The following is a 24058-nucleotide window of genomic DNA, read 5'->3' as shown; positions in this document are numbered from 1 at the left end:
CGCCAATGTCTGAGTAATAAGTTTGCAATGGAGGAATGAGTTATTTACTAGACACCATGTTACCATCTGCGTACTTCTAGCTGCAAGTGCTGACTTTCTGGCAGTGATATCGGTTTGTTTTTGCATGTTTCTGTGCAGTTGTGAAAGTACTTTGAGATGAAACAAAGGTCATCATATTATAACTTGGCATGGAGAGAAATATCGGCAAGAGGCAAACAAAGTAAATTGCAAGATATGTGACCCAGGAGCAATTTTGAGTCTGTGCTGGATCGTGGCTGAAGATTTAAAAAAGTGATCAGTGACACTCAAAGATATTCACACCCCTTGCTTTTTCTATTTTGTTCCAATAAGTGCTAAAATCCCATTTACACATTTTCTCCAAACAAAAAGCTCTACACAACAAAGCCTTTGTGAAAACAAATTTTCAGATGGATATTTTTGAGTTATTAAATTTTAAAAATGGAAACAAGAGTATTGACATTCTTTACTAGTTAGAAACTGAGCACATATGTGTCAGGTTTCCACTGATCGTGCTTCCGATTCTTTACTTGATTTGAATCTTTGTGGTTAATTCAGCTGATTGAACACATTTATCTACGTAGGGTTTCACAGCTGAATGTGCACATCAGAGCAGAAACTCAAGAAATGGAGGAACGGAAACTGCAGTCCTCCAAAAGCAAATCATATGAAGAAAAGTCTCCATTATTTAGCAACAGAAGACTTTATGAAATAAAAGGACATGCACTTCCTGTCACCTGGTAAAAACCAGTTCCTTTTTTCTATGCTTTGCTTCATACAAAGGGTCTGAACTATAACCTATTGAGAATCGATTGCCGCCATTACTGCTTGTCCACTTTGACTCTACAAAGTTTATCGGAAATGGGGTGGATTGTCAACAAACATCCTCCAGACCTAAATCTATCTCCATAAAGATCAAAAAATGGCCGCCAACAGCCGGCCACCCAACCCAACTGACCTAAAGTAGATCTGTGGAGAAGAATAATGGCTGCAAAATTGCAAACCATGCATCCACAAATTAAGTGATGAGTGTAAATATCTTTGAAACACTATTGGTGATTTTTTTTTTTTTAGCAATGAAAAACGCACATCTTTGTATAAGTTTTGGCTCATTACATGGTACTGTAGATCTTTGACAACACATCACTGCACCTGAAACTAGAGTTCATACATTTCTGCAAGCCTAATTTCTAAATACGTTTCTTTAAAATGTGGTGCTTTTTGTCACAAAGCTTTAAGGAAAACGTAAATGTGAGTTACTTTTAGTTAGTTCTTATGATGGAATCTTCTCTGGCTGGCAGACTGTGGAGTACCTGATCAATTGGTAGCAATGAGTCCGTGACAACCACCGCTTTAAACTTGAACCGGACCTCTACTACAGATCAGCAGATGTGATGAGAGCTGACAAAAAGAAAACAACATGCCCAAAAGCCAGGAGGAGAGATGAAGCAGGAGGGTATTATGATGGACTTTGCCTGATTGGATGAAACAAGATGAAAAAGCAGAGGGGGATTCAGAGGAGGAATACCGATTCTCCTGCCAAGGTTCTGTTTACACTGTTTTCACTTTTAGATCTGTTCAAGCAAAGTTCAGCCTGAACCGGCTCAGAGAAGGGACAAAAACAAATAAAAAACTGTGAGGAAAGGAGGGGGAAAAAAAAGGACAAAGCAACATTTGATAAGAAAAGATATTGTAAAGCAACATAAAGTGTTATTTCAGAAATAGAAACATCCAGATGGACTCAGGGGAGAGCATGGGGGTCGAGGTCAGACACGGGATGGGTTGAGACAAAGAAGGATTTCAGAAAGCAGAGGCCATTTCCGAAAAAAGGAGTCACTGTTGCATGGAGAGGGTTAAAAAAAGATGTTCCTTCCTGACCCACACACTGAACAGGATACAATGTGAGCACCTACACACAAAGGAATAATAAGTCCATGCACTTCCTTGGGTGACACGTTCCTTTCATCATTTCTTCCTTCTGCAGCAGAATCCACAGCTGTGGCGAATCAACTGTAGACTCAAAAGTTATATTTCTCTATGGGTGTTTACAATGCATGAAGACAGCCAAAAGGGAGAAAAATCTGACAGAAGCCATCTGAAAACCTGAAAACACATACACAGAATAAGGCAGCACTATTTTACAGTGCCCTGTAAGATATTCGTGCCCATTTAATTTGTCTGCATTTTCATCCAGCAAACTCTACTGAGGATTTGTGGGCTGTGGGAGGAGACATGAGTATCGGGGCAGAACTCCCTACATGCACAGGAACATTATTTCACCCTCCAAAGAGAGATAAACCGCAAAATAGTTAAAGGCAGTTCTAAATACAAATGCAAGACACAATGTTCATATTTTTATTTGTGCAGTATATCACTAACCTTGAATCATTGTCCTTCCATGTTACAATAAACTGCTGCTTTGGTTTTTATGCGACACACCGACACAATGTAAAACCTGCTACAGTTTGTTGTGCAACACTGACACAATATATAAAAGGTATCAACAGGTTGGCAAAGGTCTGTAAAATCTCACCTAAATTTGGCAGTGTTGTTTATTTTTGATGTGAGCTCCCACAAAACAGGTTTTGACAGAGTCTGCCATGTGTTGAACAGGCGCCTCTCGCCCAATCACTGCTGAATTTAAGCACCGGTTCCACCATGACCCCACAAAGATAAGTAGGAACAAATGGATGTTTTAGAGTATCTGTTGCGTTAGATTTTGCTAGCTAACTTGTGGTACTACCCATCTGTGATGATGGGTGCTCAAACTAACTTGACTTGTGACTAGTTTAGCTTTACAAAGCCTAACTGATCCCTCAAATCCCAACCGAGTTCGGCAGGAGGCACAGCAGGACGTGGCGAAACAAAGCCTCCCCCGTTTAAACAGGAAGTTCAAGCCACTTCTTCCTGCAATTGTCATCAATGTGGAATTAGTCTCTTGTAATATTTCTCCATGATGTGGTGGCCGGGGGCACATATGAAACAATCTGTTTATTAATTATTATTATTTTTATTATTATTATATAACGGTGAAGAGAAGGCAAACAGAGAGAAAAGATTAAAAGCTTTCTAAAAGGAATTGCGATGATGTAATCACTGCAAACAAGTTTCTTCATGCCTTGGACTCTGAACTATGGGTGATAACATTTCCTCTGTATCATCCGGAGTTACTCTGAGAGGTGTCCATTGTTATCTAGCCGATCACCTCATAGCAGTCTCTGTGACGACAACGAGCCAGCTTTCCTAGGTAACAAACAACAGTGTTCATGGAGATCCTTGGAGATTTTAACTGTCCTCTCCGCCCTCCTCTTGGCCCGGTAGCATTTGTCATCTGCTCCACTAGAGAAAATAAAACGTTGAACTTTGTACACATGGCTCATCAGTCTTTCTTTCATTAGGGAAAGCAAACTATATGCTGGCGCTTCTCTTTTTTGCTTACATAAACAAGGTTTAGTGATAACCTGTGACCAAAAGAACTGTGAGAAAGTCGGATCTCAAAGACAAAATAATTAGAAAGAGAGAATAGTGAATAGAAATTTCATCTGATTGTGCTCCCCCCACCCCCCTACTTCAGGTTGTCAGTCTGTTCTAATTAGTTGATGAAACTCGAGGTGTAACAGTGAAATTGTAAATTCACGATTTCAAAAAGGAGCGATTACGTTGGATTTTCTTTCCTTTAATAAGCAAAGCCGACATTTAAAAACTGAAAGCAACAATATTTCACAACAGCATCCACTAGATAAAATCATCAGTGGCTGCCAAGCACAGCTAATCCATCTCATTTGCTTTTGCTGCTCCTTTATATCTCTGTCTGGATGTCCAGTCAGAAAGAGATGGATTGAACTTCCTGCTTCTCTTTGGTCCTGCTCTGCCTCCACAAAACCTCTTTGCTCTGGGATCTGAGGTCATAGTTCAGGTATCATTTGAGACGCCAATCAGCTATACACCCAGTTGTGAAAACAAGATCTTGTTGCCACGGTTACGCATCCCAACAACTGGCTCAAACCAACTTATCAGAGACGGCCTCAAATAGAAGAGAAGGCGCGTGCAAGAAAAAGAAGCTGCGACTCTTTATTTTGTATCCACGCCTGCGCTAGAAGATATAATCTGCACAAGCTTCAGCAAGCCCACTCTGATCTAACACGATTTGGCCTGAACTTCACGAGAAAACAGAGACTGATGCCTTCAGAGCCACCTGGTTTATAGAAGCTGACATTCCAATTCAACCACCTCAGACTTAAAGTAAACAGAAGTCGGGGCGCTGTCGTTTGGCAAAGTGTTCAGATCGGCTCTGCAGCTGTAGGGCTTGTCATTCATGGCTTTCTCTGTGACATCAGCTATGAACAATCAAGCCATCTTAAATGTTCCCAAAACAAAGGAGGCGATTTCGAAAGGAATGGGAGTAGATTTATATTAGTGGAGAAAAAACAAAAGCATCTTCACCTGATCACGGTGCAAGTTATTTCGTCACAACTTCAGGTCTATACAGGCATGTACTCAAGTAAAGTTAATCCAAGTTTTATGAGCAAAATATCTCCCGTTTATAACGACTTCTATAAAAGTCCTTTATAAAGACTTCCATAAAGGGCAAAACCAACATGTTTGCTTGTTGTCAGAGTCAAATAGAAATCTATCTGGAGAAAAAACTTTCAGAAAATTAGCACTTTAACATACAACAAGAGCAGACCTGCAGCATGGACTACATCCAAGAAGCACTGAAAACACGACAAGCAGGAGAACTGCACCGCTGAGCAGGGTGTTTTGCACCATGCACATTTACAACACAGCAGTAAATGTGTTCCCCTTTTGCAACTCATAGAGGCTGCAAGAGGGGAAGCAGATGGAGTCTACTTGACAGAAAAGATGATGCAAAAGTAACCTAAAAGGAAGGCAAGACAAAAACAAAACAAAACAAAAAAAAAAAACATCAACATATTACCATTAATGCAAAAGTAATTCATCATACCATATTGGGACTCACAAAGTTTGATTTACCTAAATTTATTTCAGCCGGGTTTCAGGCATCAAATGAAAAAAAAAAACAACTGTTTGTCTTTTTTACTTATAGCCACACCTGTTTGGTCCATAATGATAAAATATCATTTCAGCAAACCTGTAAATACGACATTATAAAAATGTGTGACACATAGTCGCTTACAAAGGTTTTTGACCACTTGTTCACATTTTGCAACACATTTTCATGTATTTTTTGTGAGATTTTATCTGATAACACAAGGAAGCAAACAATTTATTATTTACTTTCAGAAACTGCAGTTTTAGTTGAATCTAACCAAACGTTTGCTTTGTCCTCTGCACCGCAAATAGGACTTTACCGTTCAGGAGTGTCCGATTAAATCAGGCTGGATAGAAACTGGAACTACTTTTCAGATTTTTTTTTGTTTTTTTTTTTTTGTGTAAAACAATTTTAATAAAGCATCATTTTCCATCCAGTTCGCAATTATGCACTCATTTGTGTTTGCATTTTTTTCATAAAATCCCAATAAAAACACTGAGTTTCAGTTCTCAGGTTGTAGTGATGAATCTCAGTAATCATCTCTTAGACAAGTGTATTTAATTTGAAATCCATCTGTTATGTCTAAATCGTTTCTGGTTACTTTTTGTTTATACTTTTAGCGTTGTCCTTTCAGCAGGTCTGTGCTGCTGAGATGATTTCACTTTGTAAAGCTTGTAAAGCTTAGTAAAGCTTTTAATAAAGGTGTGAGAGCAGGAACACAACGTCAGCGTGAAGAGGAATGCACTCTGCTGCCATTTACTGGCATGTCAGAGGCTATAAAATTGGGCTTTAGGTCAGAGAAGGAGGAGAGGTTTTAGACTTTAGAGATCCCAGTTTGAATCCTACAACTTTCAGGAAAAATGAAACGAGGTGGCCGCGCTAAAACGCTTTTAATCCTTCAGCACCTACTGGACACAGAGCTGCTAAAGTCCACCGCTCCTGCTGTACCATCAGGAGACAGATCTTCCCTCTGATGAGGTCATTCAAAGGTCTTAGATTGATCCAACTCATGTGGTTTCAACATTTGTTTTTCACCCATGTCAGAAGCGGAAGGTTACAGAACAGTACGCGGGAGGGAAGATAAGAAACCATCTGGATGTGACTTCTGCAAAAACTTCCATACAAAGACGTTTCTCTGTGATTTCAGTGTGGTTGTTGGACTGAAACTAATGCCACGCTTAGTAAAGTCAAAACATTAGGACTCTGAGTGACGCAGAGGAAAAACTGTCACACATCACAGCAGATCTCTGGCCTCAACCCTTGACTGTCTGGCTGAAGCATGAGAGCGAATAACGTCCTATTTGCTGCTCTAGCGCCTCCTGCTGGTTGCTCTCACGCAGTCTGTGTCTGTCATACCTGCGCTCCTGAGGCACACGGTTGCTGGAAATGTACAAGAATTAACATTTGGAAGATTGCAATCAGCTGACTGGCCGAGCCTTCATAGCAACACCAAGTGATAATATTGACGAGTTACAGTCAGAAAGAAAAGGGGAAATGAAATCAAGAGAAATAAATAAACACCGCAAGAGAAATATATATTCAAAGGCGACAAACCAGTGTCATAAACGAGGACATTACCATTAACTCACAGCAAGTGAAGTTCTGGGCTTTTTATAACTATGTGCAGCAGATGGAGATGTTCATCAAAGGTCACCAAGCAACAGCTCAACAGGCTGGAGTCGATCAGCTAGGGTAAAATGTTAAAGGGAAATCACATAAAATAGTGTCAACAGCTGTATCAGAGTAGAAATACCTTCTGCAATCCTTCTTGTGATTAAGCTAATCTAAAGGATTTAACGACACTTGAGGGATCTGTTTGAAGGACAGGAAGTAAATTTTTGGCCATATCAATGAAGATAAACACATAAAAAAAAATACAGTGCCTTGCAAAAATTAAAGCACCTCACCTTTGCCATAATTTGTCGCCTTACAGATGCAAAACATGAATGTATTTTAATAGAATTTTATATACATATAAAAGGTGGTGGTGTGAATTGGTAATTAGATCCCAATACAAAAAAAAAACTTTAAATAAAAGCCAATCAACTACTGTAATTACAGTAATTTAACTTTAACCTCAGTATAACCCAGTTGCTTTGCATAGAGCTCAAAGTTTTGTTAGAGTACATTAGTGAACAAACAACATCATGAAGGAGCACAGCAAGTCCTGGAGCACAACCAGGATGTTTTTAAAGCCAACTGAGATCTGTGTAAGGGGTACTCTGCATTTTTTCTACGTCTTTACAACTTTGTCCTTCCACTTAACTTTCTATGAATGTGCTTGAATGCAACACTCTGCGAACAACCAGCTTCTTTCAACCTTTTATCACTTACTCTCCATATGGAGGACGTCAGTGACCGTCTTCTAGCCATCTGTCAGGTCAGCAGTCCTCCCTATGATTCTATAGGCCACAATATGGCCCCTATATAACATCAAAATATTAAACATGCTTTTAAAAAAATAAACAGTGTATATTATATTAAATTAGAATATATTGGTGCACTGGGAAATATGCTTTTCCAGTGCCCATGAGTGTAATAAACTGTTTTGTTAATAAAGGTAAAACTGAAAATGATGGCATCAGTACAACCATAATGGCTGCTATGGAGACTTGTTGACCATTTGGAGTTGTTTTTATTTCCTTTATTAGTCTTTGTATGCATGGTGCTAAAATAAGTTTGGGTCCTCATCTATAATCATTTATACTCGCCTATCTGCCCTCTAAGCCGCAGATAAGATCCAGTTTAGCTGAACAGTTTTGTTTTTTTTATAAACCTTTGGGAATCGAGATCATATTTAACAGTGAGTCTGAGGTGCTTTTCCACAAATTCATCCCGTGTTTGACCTTCCTGCTGGTGTGCATGTTGTTTGAAATGTCATACTTAGTATCAGCTTAGAAAAAAAATATCTTGCTGTTCCAGTTAAAGGCTAAACTCAGTCTGTTTATTTTTGTGGTAGTGGGGCAGAAAAGGGTTTTCCGGACGTGTCTCAGTGACATTATGAGGTTACATTACTGCATGTAGTCTTGTGTGAATGCAGTAGTAATGCAGGAAAGAAGACTCGTATTAGAGAGCTGCTGCACAGAAACGTGTTTACAAAATTGTTACTGAATTTCCTCAAACCCTAAACTAGTCATCTCTACTTTTGTTCAATCACAAAACTGCCGCATTTTTGAGAAATTGATGGGTTTTGCGTATTTTGTTGGCTGGTAAACGTGATGAGGTTTCACCGTCTACATCACAGGTGAAACTGATGTCACATGCGACGCAGATGGCGCTCTAGAGAGCCCTCATGTGGCTGATGTAGGTTATGACAATTCACAGCAAACCTTCAGATCTCAAGGGTTAATCATTCTCTGACACTGAAACATTAAACAAAAACTCTTTATGAGTTCTCGTTCCTTTATCTGCTTGTATATCATGACCGGAGTCTCTTTTTATTTCCTCATAAATTATATATTCAGGTTGTGGAATTACGACCTGGGACAAATTTTGGTTTTAAGTTTTGATCAAGAAATTACTTTACAAGAGTCAATGCAAAATCTTATAAGAGCCATTAAATACTATTGCTTTGGGAAAGACACTAAATTTGCTTGCTTTTATATTACATTACACTTTTTTTCATCCCTTAAGTGTAAAGGTGGGGGAAACTGAAGAAGCCATTTTTTGATTTGAAACAAACATTTTCAAACACATTTAAACAAGTCGTAAATATACAGATTTGTTTGTTTGTCCATTACACACAGATAGTTCAGATTTTTTTTTCATGTTTTTTCACCCGATGACAATACACTTTGCATGTATTACATTTAAGGATAATTTATAGTGTATTATAGTGTATGTCCTAAGCAGACAGAAAATAAAACATAACTTTAGAATCAAAGTTGCTTGGGAGGTAATGCCGAACGATAAGCATGCTAGTGTAACATTTTGCAAATATTGAAAGGAAATTCATTTCAAACTGAGCAAATATTCCCCAAAACCTCATAAAATCTGTTATTTGGCAACGCTTAGGAGGCAGGCTTTTCTGTTGAGATTACAAAGTTATCATTTCCTATGTGTAGACAGAAGGGATTGCTTAAATATTTATTGGAGTCTGTTTTAACTCTGGGGGACCGTGGACATTGGGCTTCCTGTATTTGGCTTCTTAAAGTCTAAAACAACAGAAGCTCTAACTGATTATTCCCTGCCGTCAGAAACACGATCTTTCTGTGAACCGAGCATGCACTAGCTGTTTCGGTTTGCACGCGTGTTGACAGATTTAGCTGGTCACGCACCAGAGCCCTCGAAACGGGACGAACTACGTCCCACTGGGAAGGCGGCGGGTCACGCTTCCAATTAATGGGAGACACGTCGAACATGAGGAAAATTGTTTATTATATCTGTGTTTTACAACGAGGCAGCCATCGTGATCGCCCCTGCATGCCTAACCGTTTAATGAGGCCAATTAAAGATGAATCGACAGCGCCTCCGAGTGCTGCAGAATCATTACAGCGTACGACAGATAAACTTGGTGAAAGCAAATTAATCCAGTAATGAGGAACTCTCTGACTAAAAGAGAAGAGACAAGGAACAAGCAGAGGGCCTTATTAGTGTCTCTGCCAATTTGCTTCTCTGACGAAACGGTTCATTCTGGTGGCGACTGTAACTCATTCACGCTGCGCCGCGCACAATAAACCTGGACCTTTTTTTTATTATTCTTATTATTATTATTACTAGAATCAAATTATCCAGTCATGCGAGATATCATGATTTTCACATCAGGAGCAGAAAGCACAAGGTTGGATTCCTCTTTACTGGAATGTTTTATTTCAGTAACATGACAATAAACCATAACAGAGCAAATATCCCACAATCTGACGATCCCTTAAACACAACAAGGCTCCTTTCTACACACACAAACCAGTACCAGACTCACTGTACATACTTAAGGCACAGACACACACACACACACACCGACACAGACTATTTACATGCAACACACACACACATGTGCAAGTGCATAAGATAGCAGTAATGCCAGATAACTCGATGTGCAACAGGAGCTGCAGCATTAGCTCACAGACAAATTATTCTGTATGTTTTTTTACTTGTGTTTGCTTTCAGCATTTAGAGTGATCTTATCGAATATAGTTCAACCTTTTGCCTAAAAATCACTTGTTAGCAAAAACACAACGAAGAGGTCACAGGAAGTCATTTACATGTGGGTCAGGAACAAATAAATCAACAATGAAGAAATCTGACTGTCACTGAGATAGACAAATATTTGTGTGTTAGTAAAATATGTTGAAACAAACAACAAGGCATGCGCCGGATACCAAAGTCTAGGTGCACTAGGATTTTAAAAACCTATCAAAACGACTAATTCCATCATACCAATCCTGTGGTTGAAAGTCTATTTAAAGAGAACGTGCTTCATTGACTACATTGTGGTACAAACTCATCCCACAGCTGGTCAGCTGGCTGAAAGACTCATTCAACCATTAGGAAAAAACAAAAAAAACAACAAAAAAAAACCTAATTTGGGAAGCATTTACACCAAGAACGCTGAGCAGCTGACTGGAGGCTGTAGTGGAGTAGATAGCCACACTAAGCACCCAATATCCGTTTATTATTCTTAATTTACATTCTAAAAAATAAACAAAATTTAGCAGGTAGTCTACATTTTCAGGAATCAGAACAACAAAACTGTTGCAATATAACTGTAATAATTGTTCATTTTGTGTGGATAATAACTATTTTCTTTCCTTTTTTTCCCTTCTTATTTGTGTGGTGTGGAACTAAAAAATAGTTTCACTCAGAATTATCAAACCGGCACATGTCAAACAAACTGCACACGGGAGGAATAAACACACAAGAGAAAAACAACAATAGCAACGGCTGCATACATACTTTCTTTTTTCTTTGTAAGAGCAAGCAGTACATTTAAATCTGTGCCCATGCTGATTTTAAACGCACTTACAAAGATGTTAAATTCTTTACATTCTGATGAACGTCCAAATGCAGCTTCTTCCGATTCTTGACAGGAGCTTGCAAACACTCATCGTCGGTATCGGTGTGATTTAGTTTTGGATTGCTAGTGCTGCGTTTGAATACTTCTTCCTCCAGGGTCAAATGATAAAACACACAACTACTGTGAGTTTTAAAAGGAAAAAAAAAAATAGTGCTTTTGCTTTAATTTCATGCGGATTGTCTCCTTTTAACAGATTCAGAACTATACATATATACCACAGTTTCAAATATATACAAACGCTTTATATTGCAACTGTACGGGTTAGTGATGTTTTTGATCTGCTTTTAGACACCAAGAAGTTTACAATGGAACGTAAACCTGAAAGAAGGCCTGCAGCTTTCCAAGAGACTGGATAGGCTTTACTTCAGATTTTGATGAGCTTAGTTTGCTCATCAAAACAGTCAAAGGTGAGGTAATGAGAAACTTTAAAATATTTTTTCTTCATTTTTCCAGATTTAGATATATATTCAGACATTGTACAATGGTTTTTGTTTTTTTCCCCCCATCTGCAGCTGCAGTGAATTGAACTTACAGCTTCCTAATGCAATCAGTGTCTATGTCGGGCAGAGCGTCTTCCTCCACTCCCAGCTCACTGCTCCAGATCCCCTTCTCCAAGTCAGACATTTCTCCTGGTGGACTCGCAGCCCTTAAACCAGCGACGGCCTTCTCTCCTCGGGCGTCTCCTCCAGGATCTGAAGCAGCAGGTCGCTGAGAGGCTTGGCCAGGATGTTGTAACCTGTTGGCGTCAGGTGGAGGTAGTCAAACATGTCCTGGGAGCTGATGGTCCCGTCGGAGTGGATGAATTCGTTGCTCACGTCCAAGAACAGAGCCTGGCCCAGCCGTGGCAGCCAGGAGCGCAGGAGCCTGTTGACTGCGGCGTTCTTCTCCCTCAGCGGGTTGGGCTGCTCTCCGCGGGGTAACAAACCCTCAACGGCACAAAGACACGTCAAACATAGAGGACTTCCGTCGAGTCGTTCAAAGCTGTGCATTCACAGGCATCAAATGCTGTTCTACATTTCTCAAATCTGACATTCATTCTTACTTCCCTCAAATGAATCCTATTTTTAGTTTGCAGGAAGAAGAAGCCGTTGCTGCTTGTAAGCACAGCTAGAATTTTTGACATTAGCAGATACCAGAGGGGGTTGGAATATCCACGAAGTCGTCAGAAAGACAAAGTAACTCCTCCTGTAATTTAGGGTTTGGCTTTCCAGGATATAATAAAACCACCGAGTTTTCATCCAGACTAAATGCATTTCCACCCCATGTGTACAGAAACACACAACAGGCTCCACACAGTCACTACTTGAGGCTCTTCAGTCAAATGTATTTGATTAAGAGATCATCATCAAGTGTGACCACGTCTATATAAGCAGAGATGCTGTAAAATAATGGACTTCATGTAAAGATAATTGTGTTTGCCAAGTTGGAAAGACAACAGGAATAACCGCAGAGAAGAAACTGCTGTTGTCCGTCACGCCTGTCACAATAAATTCTGATGGACAATAAATTGTCCCAGAAATTATTGTGATAAACGATGCATTTGTGTTTCTGAACCCATTTTCAAGTAATGCAATGTTAATCTTCTCATCCAGTCTCTTGTTAAAGTAATTTTTTATGACAAGTTTAAATGCAGTTTCTCAATAATTAATTAACTTTAATTTCTAACAAACATTTAACACTGGACCTAAGAGACCTTTTAAATATCCAAAATAAATAAATAAAACAACAAATAAAACAAATAATGAAGTCTCTGCAAACAAAATTGTTCTTCAAAAAAAGGGGGCTGGTTGAAACCGAAGTACCAGACTCGAAACTTTTGCCATCCAGTTTTTGGTAGAAAGAGAGAAAAATCAGAAAAACAATCATTCAAATGAAAATTGTGGAGCTTGTTTTAATTTCTCATGCGACTAATTGATTTATTGCTCATTGCAAATGGCCTTCCGTCCACTTAATGAGGAGTTACACGACCATTTACTAAATACATGAAGTCCATTATTTTACAGTAAAATCATTCACAAGGTGAAAAACGGTTAAGAAAGCAGCAGGTCTCCTGAACAGGGGATTTCTCAGCAGATCTGACCTAAAGTCAGACCACACAATGCAAGGAGACACTGCAAAAAAAACCCCAGCAGAGACTAATGGCCTTGGGTAGAGTCTGGATAATAATAAAAAAAAAAGAAAGATGACTGTGCTTACTGGTACTGTTTCCAAAAGAACTAAGACAAAACGCGTCATGATGCTTCAAATGTTCATGGAATACATTAGTCAGACATTGATGGGATGTTTCAGCTGTTTTCAGCAGGTTTTCTAAGACAATGACCTGTAAAGTCCTCAACGATGAAAAGCTCTCAGTCCTACCTTCTTTGACTAATAACAACTCCAATAAAGGCCAGCTGAGCAACAAACATGTCGGCAAAACACAGGGATCCTTGTTAACGTCTAATAATTTTTCTACCCTAAGTTTTTAAAATATTCTACTTATAGGCACGCCTGGGTTTGTTTACAGCAGGATTTGTATCCGGGTGCTTTGCAATAATGCATCGTTGTAGTCACCAAGAAATGTTTGGAAATGGCCTTCACCGTCACTTTAACGGTGTAGGCTCTTTCTTTGGTGAGTGTCTTTTTTTTTTTTTTTTTTTTTTGAACAAACGTGAGAGTAGTTCAAGTACCATTGGACCTCTGCTAACCAGAGACTCTTATGCACGGTTCAATGGTGACTGATTAATCAGGGGTGGTTGTGAAGGTTAAATGAATGTTTAGGTGTTGTTTTAAAGCAAATTGAATGCTCACATTTGTTTTGGAAGTGAAGAAAGAACACGTGGTCTGACAATTTTGCCCTTGTTGCTATTCGGTTTCCTTGTTACAGTTCAGCACATCGGAAAAAAAATATACTGATCAAATTTTTTGGTGACGCTGTCTTTGTTTTTTTTGGAAGCAATGGAAGTATGAACACTTTGTTATTATAGTCGTTTCCATGAAAAATACTATGAGTTTAGTGTAATTTCATCAAGAGCAGAGACTTGGAAATGAATCCCTACAGTTAGCTAGCCCATCAAGAGAGGTAACAAGTTTATATATAAACTAAGAGCATCCACATTAATTTATAAACTCACCAGGACAACAATCTTAGCTTTGGGAAGGCGGTTAGTGAGTAGTTGTGCGATGGCAACAATTCCTCCTGCAACCTGCTCTGCTGTGTGGTCGTGATTGTTGGTCCCCACCCACAAAACCACCACCTTAGCAAGAGCACAGAGAGTCAGTTTATTACTTCCCACAACAGAAATCAGGCAACACACTTGATAGGACAACTGAGAACAGCCTCTTCAGGGGCTTTCTTGAATACCAATAAGCTTTCGTTTTGCTTTCCCACCTTCGGGCGGATGTTCTCCAGCTCTCCGTTCTGCAGCCTCCACAGCACATTACAGGTGGTGTCACCGGCTAGACCAAAATTAAGTGCATGAAGAGGAGAGAACATCTCCTTCCAGATCTAGGGAGCAAAAGAAATCTCAATTTTACATGAAATTTCTGCGAGAAAATAAAAATAAAACAAGAACATGTCTGTCAGTCATTTTATCGCTTTGGTAGCACAAACAGCCTCTGCACAACATGCTGCTTCCTATTAATTTAATGAAAGATAAATAGCTTAACTTTAATCATAAGCTTAACTTTAATGATAAAATATGAATAACATGAAGGAAAGCAATTTTGAGTGATTCTTCCCACAGATCCAAATTTTGGAAATATGTTAATTTGGCAGAATGTGTATGTTTAGCAAAACTGCTACGTAGATCAAATATCCAATGAAAACAATGCACACAGTTTGCCTCACCTCATACTGCTCCATTAGCTGCACCATTGAGTCCCCTACAAAAAGAACCTCTGGTTCGCCATCTTTGCACTCCTGCACAAACCTTGTATGCTGAAAACACACACACGCACCCACGTACACACACACACACACACACACACACACACACACACACACACACATACACAACACACAAAAGGTGGTTACTGCTGGCATAGATGTGACAGACCACATCCCCCTTCTTCGTGTTATGTACAATGTTTTTCAAAAGCCTTCATATCATATCGCTTCTATACCTTGAAACTGTCTAAGTTTACTGTCTTTGGAGTACATTTTTATTTACCTCCCTTTACTCTGACACCTCTAAATGAAAAATAGCAAGCAGGCTTTCAGAAATCAGCTGTGTGTACTTAATTTTAGTATAAAGTATTTCCCTGGTGTTTCATAGGTTTTAGGGACAGCAGGCGCTCCCGAATAGCTTTAATCCATGAATACTTCAGACCCTTTCTAAAAACACTTATGACCGACTATTTTAATAATTCACACATCATATAGACCTTAATATGCATTAATATGCACAGTGGAAATCTGCTTGGCATTAGTGCAGAAGCTAAGATATATGGTTTTCCTTGCAACCAATCACTGCCTCTCCTGGATTGGTTGCTTTGCGAACCAATCCAGTTTGAAGAAGTTCAGATTATCTGTTCACAAAAATGTAAAGTGTTTCCCAAAACGGCAAGTATACACTGTTCTATCTGGGTATTGATGTGTGGTAGGATACTGTGATGAAGGAAAAGATAGGTGAATCGTAATCGATATACCTTTCGCAGTATTCACTGTATACAGTGTGGTAATTACACTACACTGTTCAGTTTTCCTGACATTTTGCAGGCCCGCCTTTATGGAAGAAAGATGCTAAGTTTGACACGAGTTATGTAGGAGACACAGCAAACATGTGGAAAATGGTGTTCTGCTTAGATAAAGCAAAAATTGAGCTTTTTAGCCTTCATGCAAAACAAACAAACAAACAACTAGGGCAGAATACCAACTCTGCAAAAATACAGTACAAGTGGTACAAATAATTTTGACAGGCAATATAACTGAAGTTGAGGATAAGCATCCTGCGACGTCATTTTTGTAAATCAGAGCAGCAGGGAGATGAGAGTGATATATCCGAGTCAGAACAAATCCTACAAGCTGATCACAGCCAGGACCCGTCAGGTTGGCCGTCTGATCGAGGGCTTGAAGCAAAATCAGGTTGTCTTAGTTGTACAAGCTTCAGAGGATTAACCTTGCAAAGACCTGCCAGAAGGTGCCACTAAACAAGCTAGATTGGCTGTTGCACTGAAAACACACAAGCCTTAACACTGGAAAAGCAGACTCTTCAGGATTTACAGGATCACAGGACAGATTAATCGCCATCTTATGATCTTTTGAACATAAACACATGAACAAGTTCAACACCACGCCTTAAAGCATTTAGTACACAATTATGAGTGCAGAACATACCTGTGACATCCACCGTCCATCACCCTGCCGATCCTCGACTGGCAGAGCCACTGCAGCTGGGTTCAGATCATCACCACTCATCACGCAGGAAGAGACCCCGCCGCTGGTTAATAGGTTAAACTCTACACCAGTCCGTGGTTAACGCTGGAAGATAAGATGACTGTCTGATTGTGGGTTCAATTTGATTAAATAGCTCTAGTAAACATTAGTATGACGCTGCAGGTCTCAGCAGTGGAACAGTCCGACTAGCATAATAATACGGATGTAGGCCACTTTTCCTCGGAAGAAGGCGGGTGTTTAGAGATCACGCAGTAGATCGCTTTAACTCTGTTGGGTTACGGTTTATTTGACGTTAGCGTCTCAGCTGCTACGAAGCTAATGACACACGACAGCGTGACAAACACGCCATTAAACAGAGCATGTCAAAAAAATCACGGTAAAATGTATCTGAAGCACCACCTGACGCTGACAGGGTGTGATACCGCTCCTGTCAGACGTGTAGTTCTTCAGCCACGGCTCAACTCGAGCTCTGTACTGTTGTTACCGGTTAGAGAGGTTAGCTAGTAATTAAACTGACAAACAGTGGGTGTGTCAATAAGGTAAACTATGCCGTGTCGAGTCTGGTTTCCCTTTGAGATGCCTCCCTGCAATTTGCGCTTCTATACACTATTTTACGGCCGGGTTTTTTTCCCCCCACACTCACAAAAGTTTATATTGGCGCTTTCCAACCATTATTAATTTATTTATTTGAAAGCTGAACAAGGCACGTGCTACGAATATTATGTACATTTACATTTTTGTAAAGCTAACAATTAACATTTTAAGATAAATATTTCGCTTAAAAATGAATAGATCTTTTAAACAAAAAACAACATTTATTCATAAAGAATTTGGTCAAAAAGAATATAATTATTATTTCGTCAACACCTGTTAGTAAAAACAAAATCACTGCTGAATAGTTCGCCCAGTTCAGAGACACTGGAGTACACATCCCGTTACCGTAAAACACAGTATAGAAGCGCATGGCTTTAGCTGGTAGAAAACACATCTTTAATAGGGACCTCAGCTCCTCTCTGGACCTGCAACGGTCGAAAGAACCAATATAGAGCTGATAAAATTATTCCCTGAGCATAGCTGAAACCACATCAGCAGGTCAAAGTCTTTTCATCGTAATAAGCGAATATATAAATGGTAGCCTAGCAATTTACCTAGCAGTAATCGTCGAGGTTTATTTGAGACCGCGTCGCATTCGCCTGAAAGGCCAGAAAAAGGCAATAAATCACTACTGTTATCTAGCCCAGCCCAGAAAAATTCGCGAGGGTTAACTGATCCAAAACATCGTCAGGATTTATCCACACGTCACGCTAGTTTAAAGCTGATGCTAGACTCCAAACAGCGTGTTCGGTTTAGTCATGAAATCCTAAAAGTATTTCCTTCTATCTCACCTCCGCTCACCGGGTGCATTAACGTCAGCCGGCGGATAACCAGGGAATAGACGGTGTGGGAGGAGATTACCGCTTTAACGGAGACTAAACCTTTTACCCGGCGGAGCGAGGGCCCAGACGATTTGTTATAGCGACTTGGTCATATCATCAACCGCTGTCAATGTAAATTTGGACTAATAAAAATTAACTACTGCGAGTATTTCACGCACACGAAATATTTCTATTGATTAGTTGTGTAATTTTATCGACTATATTTTTTAATTTTTTTAAGTAACTCTGTTTATACTAGTCTGATGATGGAAGTGGGCGCCCGCCTCTCTAGTCGGTACACTTCAGGCTCTCCTTGGAAGCATGGAAACCTCGCCCACCCCGAACATCCATTCCATCACCAGGTGACGAATGGGGCGCACCCACAGCCAGCCGATTAATTACGTCAAGAAAAATGTGCATTTTAGTTTCAGTTCATAAAAACCTAACATTTTTATAAAGAGCATGGGAGGGTAACACCAGCGACGGGTAACACTATTGATATTCCTATTCCTCCCTCTCATTATTCCACTACTACTACTACTACTACTACTACTACTACTACTACTACTACTACTAATATAACAACAACAACAACAACAACAACAACAACAACAACAACAACAACAACAACAACAACAACAACAACAATAATAATAATAATAATAATAATTGTAAATGGCTACTAAATGTTAAAATTCTCCTTCTTGTTCATTAGTCAAACAGTGACACCTTGTGGTTAATTTGTGCTTTTATTTTGAATAACGCTAGACTTCTTCTTCGTGTGTTTTGTGGTTCTGCACTTCCTGTTCTTGCTAAGCGTGATGAGTCAGCGTTAGATCCTGAAGAAAGCTAAAGAAAATTGTTAAAATAGCGCCCTTGGAAAGCAGAATGAGGTATGAATATGTGCAATTGTGATTTATAATAATAAATGTTTATTTAAAAACAGTAGAACGTCATTAGTTTATTTGTTTAAAAACGAAACTGTGTGTTGACGAGCTAAGGACAACGTATTCGTATATGTGAACATTAATATGCTAATTTTATACAAAAGTTAAGCATGTACAACAATTCTGTATTCTTTTATTTCATGCTACAGTTTTCACGGTGTCTAAAGATTAAACTGCACCCGTTTGGAACTCCCTGCGTCTGGCTGTTTATTCCAAGTGGCCGCTACAGTGAAAACTCACCGCAAGAGACCAGATCTTTCGGCAGTGAAGCTGACACCATCCTTTCTGGAAGCCAGCTGTCTCCAGTCGGACCAATGATCTCACACAGGCAAGATAAACCATAAAGTTAAAGTGGACCATCACATGAACAAGCTCACAACATAACTGAATTGGCGTAGTGTGTCTTCAGTGAACCCAAAGCAGTTGAAGAGAGCAAAAAATGTCACTTCCAACAGAGAAAACAGATAATGCTGTAGACATGCCACTCAGGTCTAGCTCCAGAGAAAGAAAACTAACAGAAAAAGGCCAAGAGATGCACATCCAAGAGAACAAAAAACGTGAGAAAACATTCCACAAGGTCTATGATTCTTGGAAGTGGGTGGCAAGAGAAAGTAGGAAAAAACTAAAGGCCCTCTGTACATTAGAAGAACTCAATGATTTACAGGAAACCATTCAAGCAAAATATGATGCTGTAAGACTACAGTACGAACCCATTCTACATAACAGTAACACCACAGCAGAGATTGTCAAAAGGATGGAAGCCTGTGTTACGCTCACAAAAGAAATTTGTGACCTCATAAACAATCGTACAGAGACTATTGATAAAGATTATAATAGTCATCTTGAGAAAGAAAGAGTAAGAGAAACATTAAACAAAGATGAATATGGATCTATCTTTGGTCACACTCAAACTGAAACTGTAAGCTCATCTAAATCATCAGAGAGTTCAAGCAGCCATTCCAACTCATCTAGTACTAATGACAACAAAGCAGATGCACAAGCAGAGCTTGCTGCTAAAGTGGAACAATCAAAGGCCACAAAAGAAATTCAAGCACAACAAGCACAGCTCCAAAAATTAGAAAACGAATGGAAACTTAAAGAGTCAAAGATGCTGTCAGAAATGAAGCAAAAAGAAGTGGAAATGCAACAACAACTGGATCAAGAAAGAGCAAAACTGCAGCGGTTAAAAGAAGAAAAGGAACTAGCTGTAGCAGCAGCTCGTGTGAGAGCATACGATGAATTTGAACGCTGTGTAAGCAATGTTGAAGAAGTTGAAGATCTTAATTACAGAACTAACCCTGTCTTCTCTAGAGATAAACCCTGCTTTAATCCAGATGCTGCATTTTTCCAGCCTTACCAATCAGCTCCAGAGGTGACAACAAATCCAGAGACATCCAATCTAGCTGAAGCAATTGCCAGCTCATTAAGCATGAGTCGCTTACCAGTCCCTGAACCCACAGTATTCAGTGGAGATCCTTTAAGGTTTACTGATTGGAAAATGTCATTTATGACTCTTATTGACAGAAAGCCCCTCCCAGCTAGTGAGAAGATGTTTTATCTCAGAAACTATCTTGCTGGAGAAGCACGCAAAGCTGTTGAAGGTTTCTTCTACCGTGACTCAGAAAGTGCATACATTGGTGCTTGGAAAGTCTTACAGGACAGATATGGCAACGCTTTCATTATACAGAAAGCTTTTCGTGACAAGCTTGCAAGATGGCCAAAGATCAATGCAAATGACTCACTTGCACTACGTGAGTTTTCTGACTTCCTCCAAGGCTGTAAAGAAGCAATTCCACATGTCAAGGGATTAGCTATCCTCAATGACTGTGAAGAAAACCATAAGTTGCTCAAAAAATTACCTGAATGGATTGTTCGCAAGTGGAGTCGAATAGTAGTGGATGAACTTGATGAATCAGGTGATTATCCAGATTTTAAATGCTTCACAGAGTTTTTGAGCAAAGAGGCAAAAATAGCGTGTAATCCCATCGCCTCACCCCTGTTGGGCAATTTCAAGTTTGCAGATGACAGAACCCCAAAGAGAGCCAAAACTTTCAACACAAATGCACAACAAAAAGGTTTCAGTCATGGGGCACAAGATACAAATAGCTGTAAACCAAAATCACTGTGCTATGTTTGTAAAAGTGAGGACCATGGCATCACCAGGTGTCCCGCTTTTGCTTCAAAGAGTGTTGAAGATAAAAGGACATTCATACATGAAAATCGGCTCTGCTTTGGTTGCCTGAGAAGAGGTCATGTGACCAAGGATTGTAAGAGACGACACACATGCAATATATGCAGACGTCGTCATCCAACCTGCTTACATGAAGAGAGGAAGGAAAAACCTGTGGAGACAACAACAAATAGCTCCACTTCCACAGAACCACCTTCAAGCCAAGAAACACACAGAGTTGTGTCCCATACATCAACACAGCATACTTCTGCCACCACCAGTATTGTACCAGTACTTGTGTCTTCACTACAAGAGCCACATAGAGAAATACTAACATATGCAATGCTGGACACACAAAGTGACTCAACATTTGTGTTAGAAGATGTCATTGACAGACTGACTGTGGATTCTCATCCAACAAAGCTGAAGCTCAGTACTATGACTGCTGTCGACACAATCATTTCCAGCAAGAGTGTTCATGGTCTACAAGTTCGAGGACTTAACTCTGAGAGTCGCATCCAACTACATCAAGCTTACAGCAGAGATTTTATCCCAGTGGACAAGTCGTATATCCCAACGAAAGAAACTGCATTAATGTGGCCTCATCTCAGAAACTTGGCAGATAAGTTACCACCCGTTCAAGACTGTGATGTAGGGCTTCTCATTGGATACGACTGTCCAGCTGCTTTAGCTCCACTTGAAGTTATAACAGGTGACCAAAACCAACCCTTTGCACAAAGATCAGAACTAGGATGGAGTATAATAGGCTCATCAAATCCCCACCTAGACAGACAAGGAAGTCAAAGCTTTGTGCATCGACTCTCAGTAAAGGAGCTACCAATCCCATCGCCGACTGACATTTTAAAGACCTTAGAATCTGATTTCATGGAGAGAAGCTACGAAGATAAATATGTGTCCCAAGATGATGTTAATTTTATACAGTTTCTCAGTAACAACATCACACAGAAGGATGACGGGCATTATGAAATGCCTCTCCCATTCAAAGGCAGCAATCCGCCTAATCTACCGAACAACAAAAGACTAGCCCAAGTTCGCCTGCAGTGTCTTAAGAAAAAATTAAAGGCCAACAAACACTACTATGAACAATACAAAACATTCATGGAAGAAACCATAAATAAGGGTGATGCAGAGCCTGCCCCTACAATATCTGAGGGAGAAACAGAGTGGTACCTTCCACATCATGGCATCTACCATCCCAGAAAACCAGATAAGCTGAGAGTTGTTTTGACTGTTCAGCCAAATTCCATGGTGTTTCTCTTAACGACACATTGCTCACTGGGCCTGATTTAATCAATCCTTTGTTAGGAGTGCTATGTCGCTTCAGGAAAGAGACCATAGCAATAATTTGTGACATAGAAAGAATGTTTTACCAATTTTCTGTCACTCCTGAATCCAGAAATTATCTTAAATTCCTCTGGTGGAAAGGTGGAGATTTGGAGAAAGAACCACAGGAGTACAGAATGGCAGTTCATCTCTTTGGAGCTGCATCATCTCCAGGATGTGCTAATTTTGGGTTAAAACATCTGGCACAGCAACACAAGACTAACTATCCTCAAGCAGCCACATTTATTGAGAAAAACTTTTATGTGGATGATGGCTTAGTTAGTGTGCCATCAGTTGAGGAAGCCAAGAAACTGATCATTGAGTCACAAGAGTTGTGTAAAAAAGGAGGCTTACGGCTTCATAAATTCAACTCAAACAAGGAAGCTGCTCTCGCCTGCTTGGATCCTTGAGTAGCAGCAGCCATCGAGCCCGTGGTTTGGATCCAGCCTCATCAGAGCGTGCACTCGGCATTCAGTGGTTGATAAAGAACGACACCTTCGTTTTTAACATCAGCTTAAAAGATCAACCTTCAACCCGCCGTAGCTGCTTGTCCATCGTTGCTTCACTTTATGACCCTCTTGGATTCATTGCTCCATTCAGCCTTAGTGGAAAACTTATCCTTCAAGAGCTTTGTCACAGAGGCATAGGATGGGACGATCCTCTCCCAGAAGATATAAAGCCACGGTGGGAGAAATGGATAAACGATCTACTGAAATTGAAAGAGATCTCGATTCCAAGATGTTATCACCCCCCTGACTTCCACAACATTGTCAGAGTAGAGCTGCACCATTTTTCTGATGCCAGTTGTGTAGGATATGGTGCATGTTCTTACCTGAGGTACATAAATGACAAAGATGAAGTCCATTGCAGTCTTGTGATAGCAAAGGCAAGGGTTGCTCCCTCAAAGGTCACAAGTATCCCAAGATTAGAACTAGCAGCAGCAGTGGTTTCTACAAAGGTCAGTGTTATGCTAAAATGTGAACTTGACCTGAAGATTGATCAAGAATTTTTCTGGACTGACTCACGAGTTGTACTAGGGTACATCAATAATGATGCTCGCAGGTTCCACATATTTGTTGCCAACCGCGTTCAACTGATTAGAAATAACAGTGATCCTAATCAGTGGCATTATGTTGAAACCTCAGAAAACCCTGCGGATTATGCATCCAGAGGTCTTTGTGCTTCAGATATTCATTCGACAAACTGGCTGCAAGGACCGAGGTTTCTTTGGGAGCATGAGTTACACCTAACACCCAGCAATTCAACAGAATTACTTGTCGGTGATCCTGAAGTAAAGACAATTCAGGTGCTTGTAACTGAAGTCAAAGACAGTAATGACATCCTCAAACGCCTGAATCGGTTTTCCTCTTGGACAACACTTCTAAAGGTGGTTGCAAGAATCAAGAGACTGGGTTCAAAGCAACGACATAGTGAACATGTGACTGTTGAAGAGCGTGAAAAGGCTGCTGAAACAGTGATTAAGATTGTACAACAACAAGCCTTCCCAAATGAGATAAAGATGCTTGAAGGTGAAAAGAACATTCCAAACACCAGCGCTCTTTTCAGTTTTGATCCTATCTGGTCTGAAGGGCTTCTCCGTGTGGGTGGGAGATTAAAGCAGTCATCTCTCTGTCTTAAAGTCAAGCACCCAGTGATACTACCCAGCAACAGTCATATTACTAAGCTGATTGTGTCCCACTACCATGCTAAGACATGCCATCAGGGTCGAGGCCAGACACAAATGGAGCTTAGAACCAATG

The 24058-nt window shown here is 40.0% G+C and overlaps 2 protein-coding genes across 6 annotated transcripts; one reads left to right on the top strand and one right to left on the bottom strand.

The window, feature by feature from the left end:
* Positions 1-9818: 9818 nt before the first annotated feature.
* Positions 9819-17948, bottom strand: pafah1b2 (platelet-activating factor acetylhydrolase 1b, catalytic subunit 2). 5 transcript variants are annotated; one of them, XM_044140304.1, is made up of 7 exons: positions 17571-17795; positions 16363-16506; positions 14875-14964; positions 14416-14532; positions 14159-14281; positions 11861-11971; positions 9819-11781 (listed from the first exon to the last, which is right to left on the bottom strand). In XM_044140304.1, the coding sequence occupies exons 2-7, from the start codon at positions 16441-16443 to the stop codon at positions 11662-11664; spliced, it is 642 nt and encodes a 213-aa protein (XP_043996239.1). In that variant the 5' UTR covers positions 16444-16506; positions 17571-17795; the 3' UTR covers positions 9819-11661. The 5 variants fall into 5 exon arrangements, with proteins under 5 accessions (XP_043996239.1, XP_043996238.1, XP_043996236.1 ...); XM_044140303.1 differs by lacking the exon at positions 17571-17795 and adding an exon at positions 17808-17948 and having other exon boundaries at positions 9819-11971; XM_044140301.1 differs by having other exon boundaries at positions 9819-11971; positions 17571-17815.
* A 566-nt stretch (positions 17949-18514) lies between these two features.
* On the top strand, positions 18515-21999 carry LOC122845311. Its single transcript, XM_044141515.1, has 3 exons — positions 18515-18730; positions 18934-21443; positions 21961-21999. The coding sequence occupies exons 2-3, from the start codon at positions 19224-19226 to the stop codon at positions 21997-21999; spliced, it is 2259 nt and encodes a 752-aa protein (XP_043997450.1). The 5' UTR covers positions 18515-18730; positions 18934-19223.
* The last annotated feature ends 2059 nt before the right edge of the window (positions 22000-24058 follow it).

The sequence above is a fragment of the Gambusia affinis genome, linkage group LG15 (assembly GCF_019740435.1).
Source record: "Gambusia affinis linkage group LG15, SWU_Gaff_1.0, whole genome shotgun sequence".
In the NCBI taxonomy this organism is placed as follows: Eukaryota; Metazoa; Chordata; class Actinopteri; order Cyprinodontiformes; family Poeciliidae; genus Gambusia; species Gambusia affinis.
Note: the sequence above shows the minus strand (reverse complement) of the source record. Positions and strands in the feature narration are given on the sequence as shown.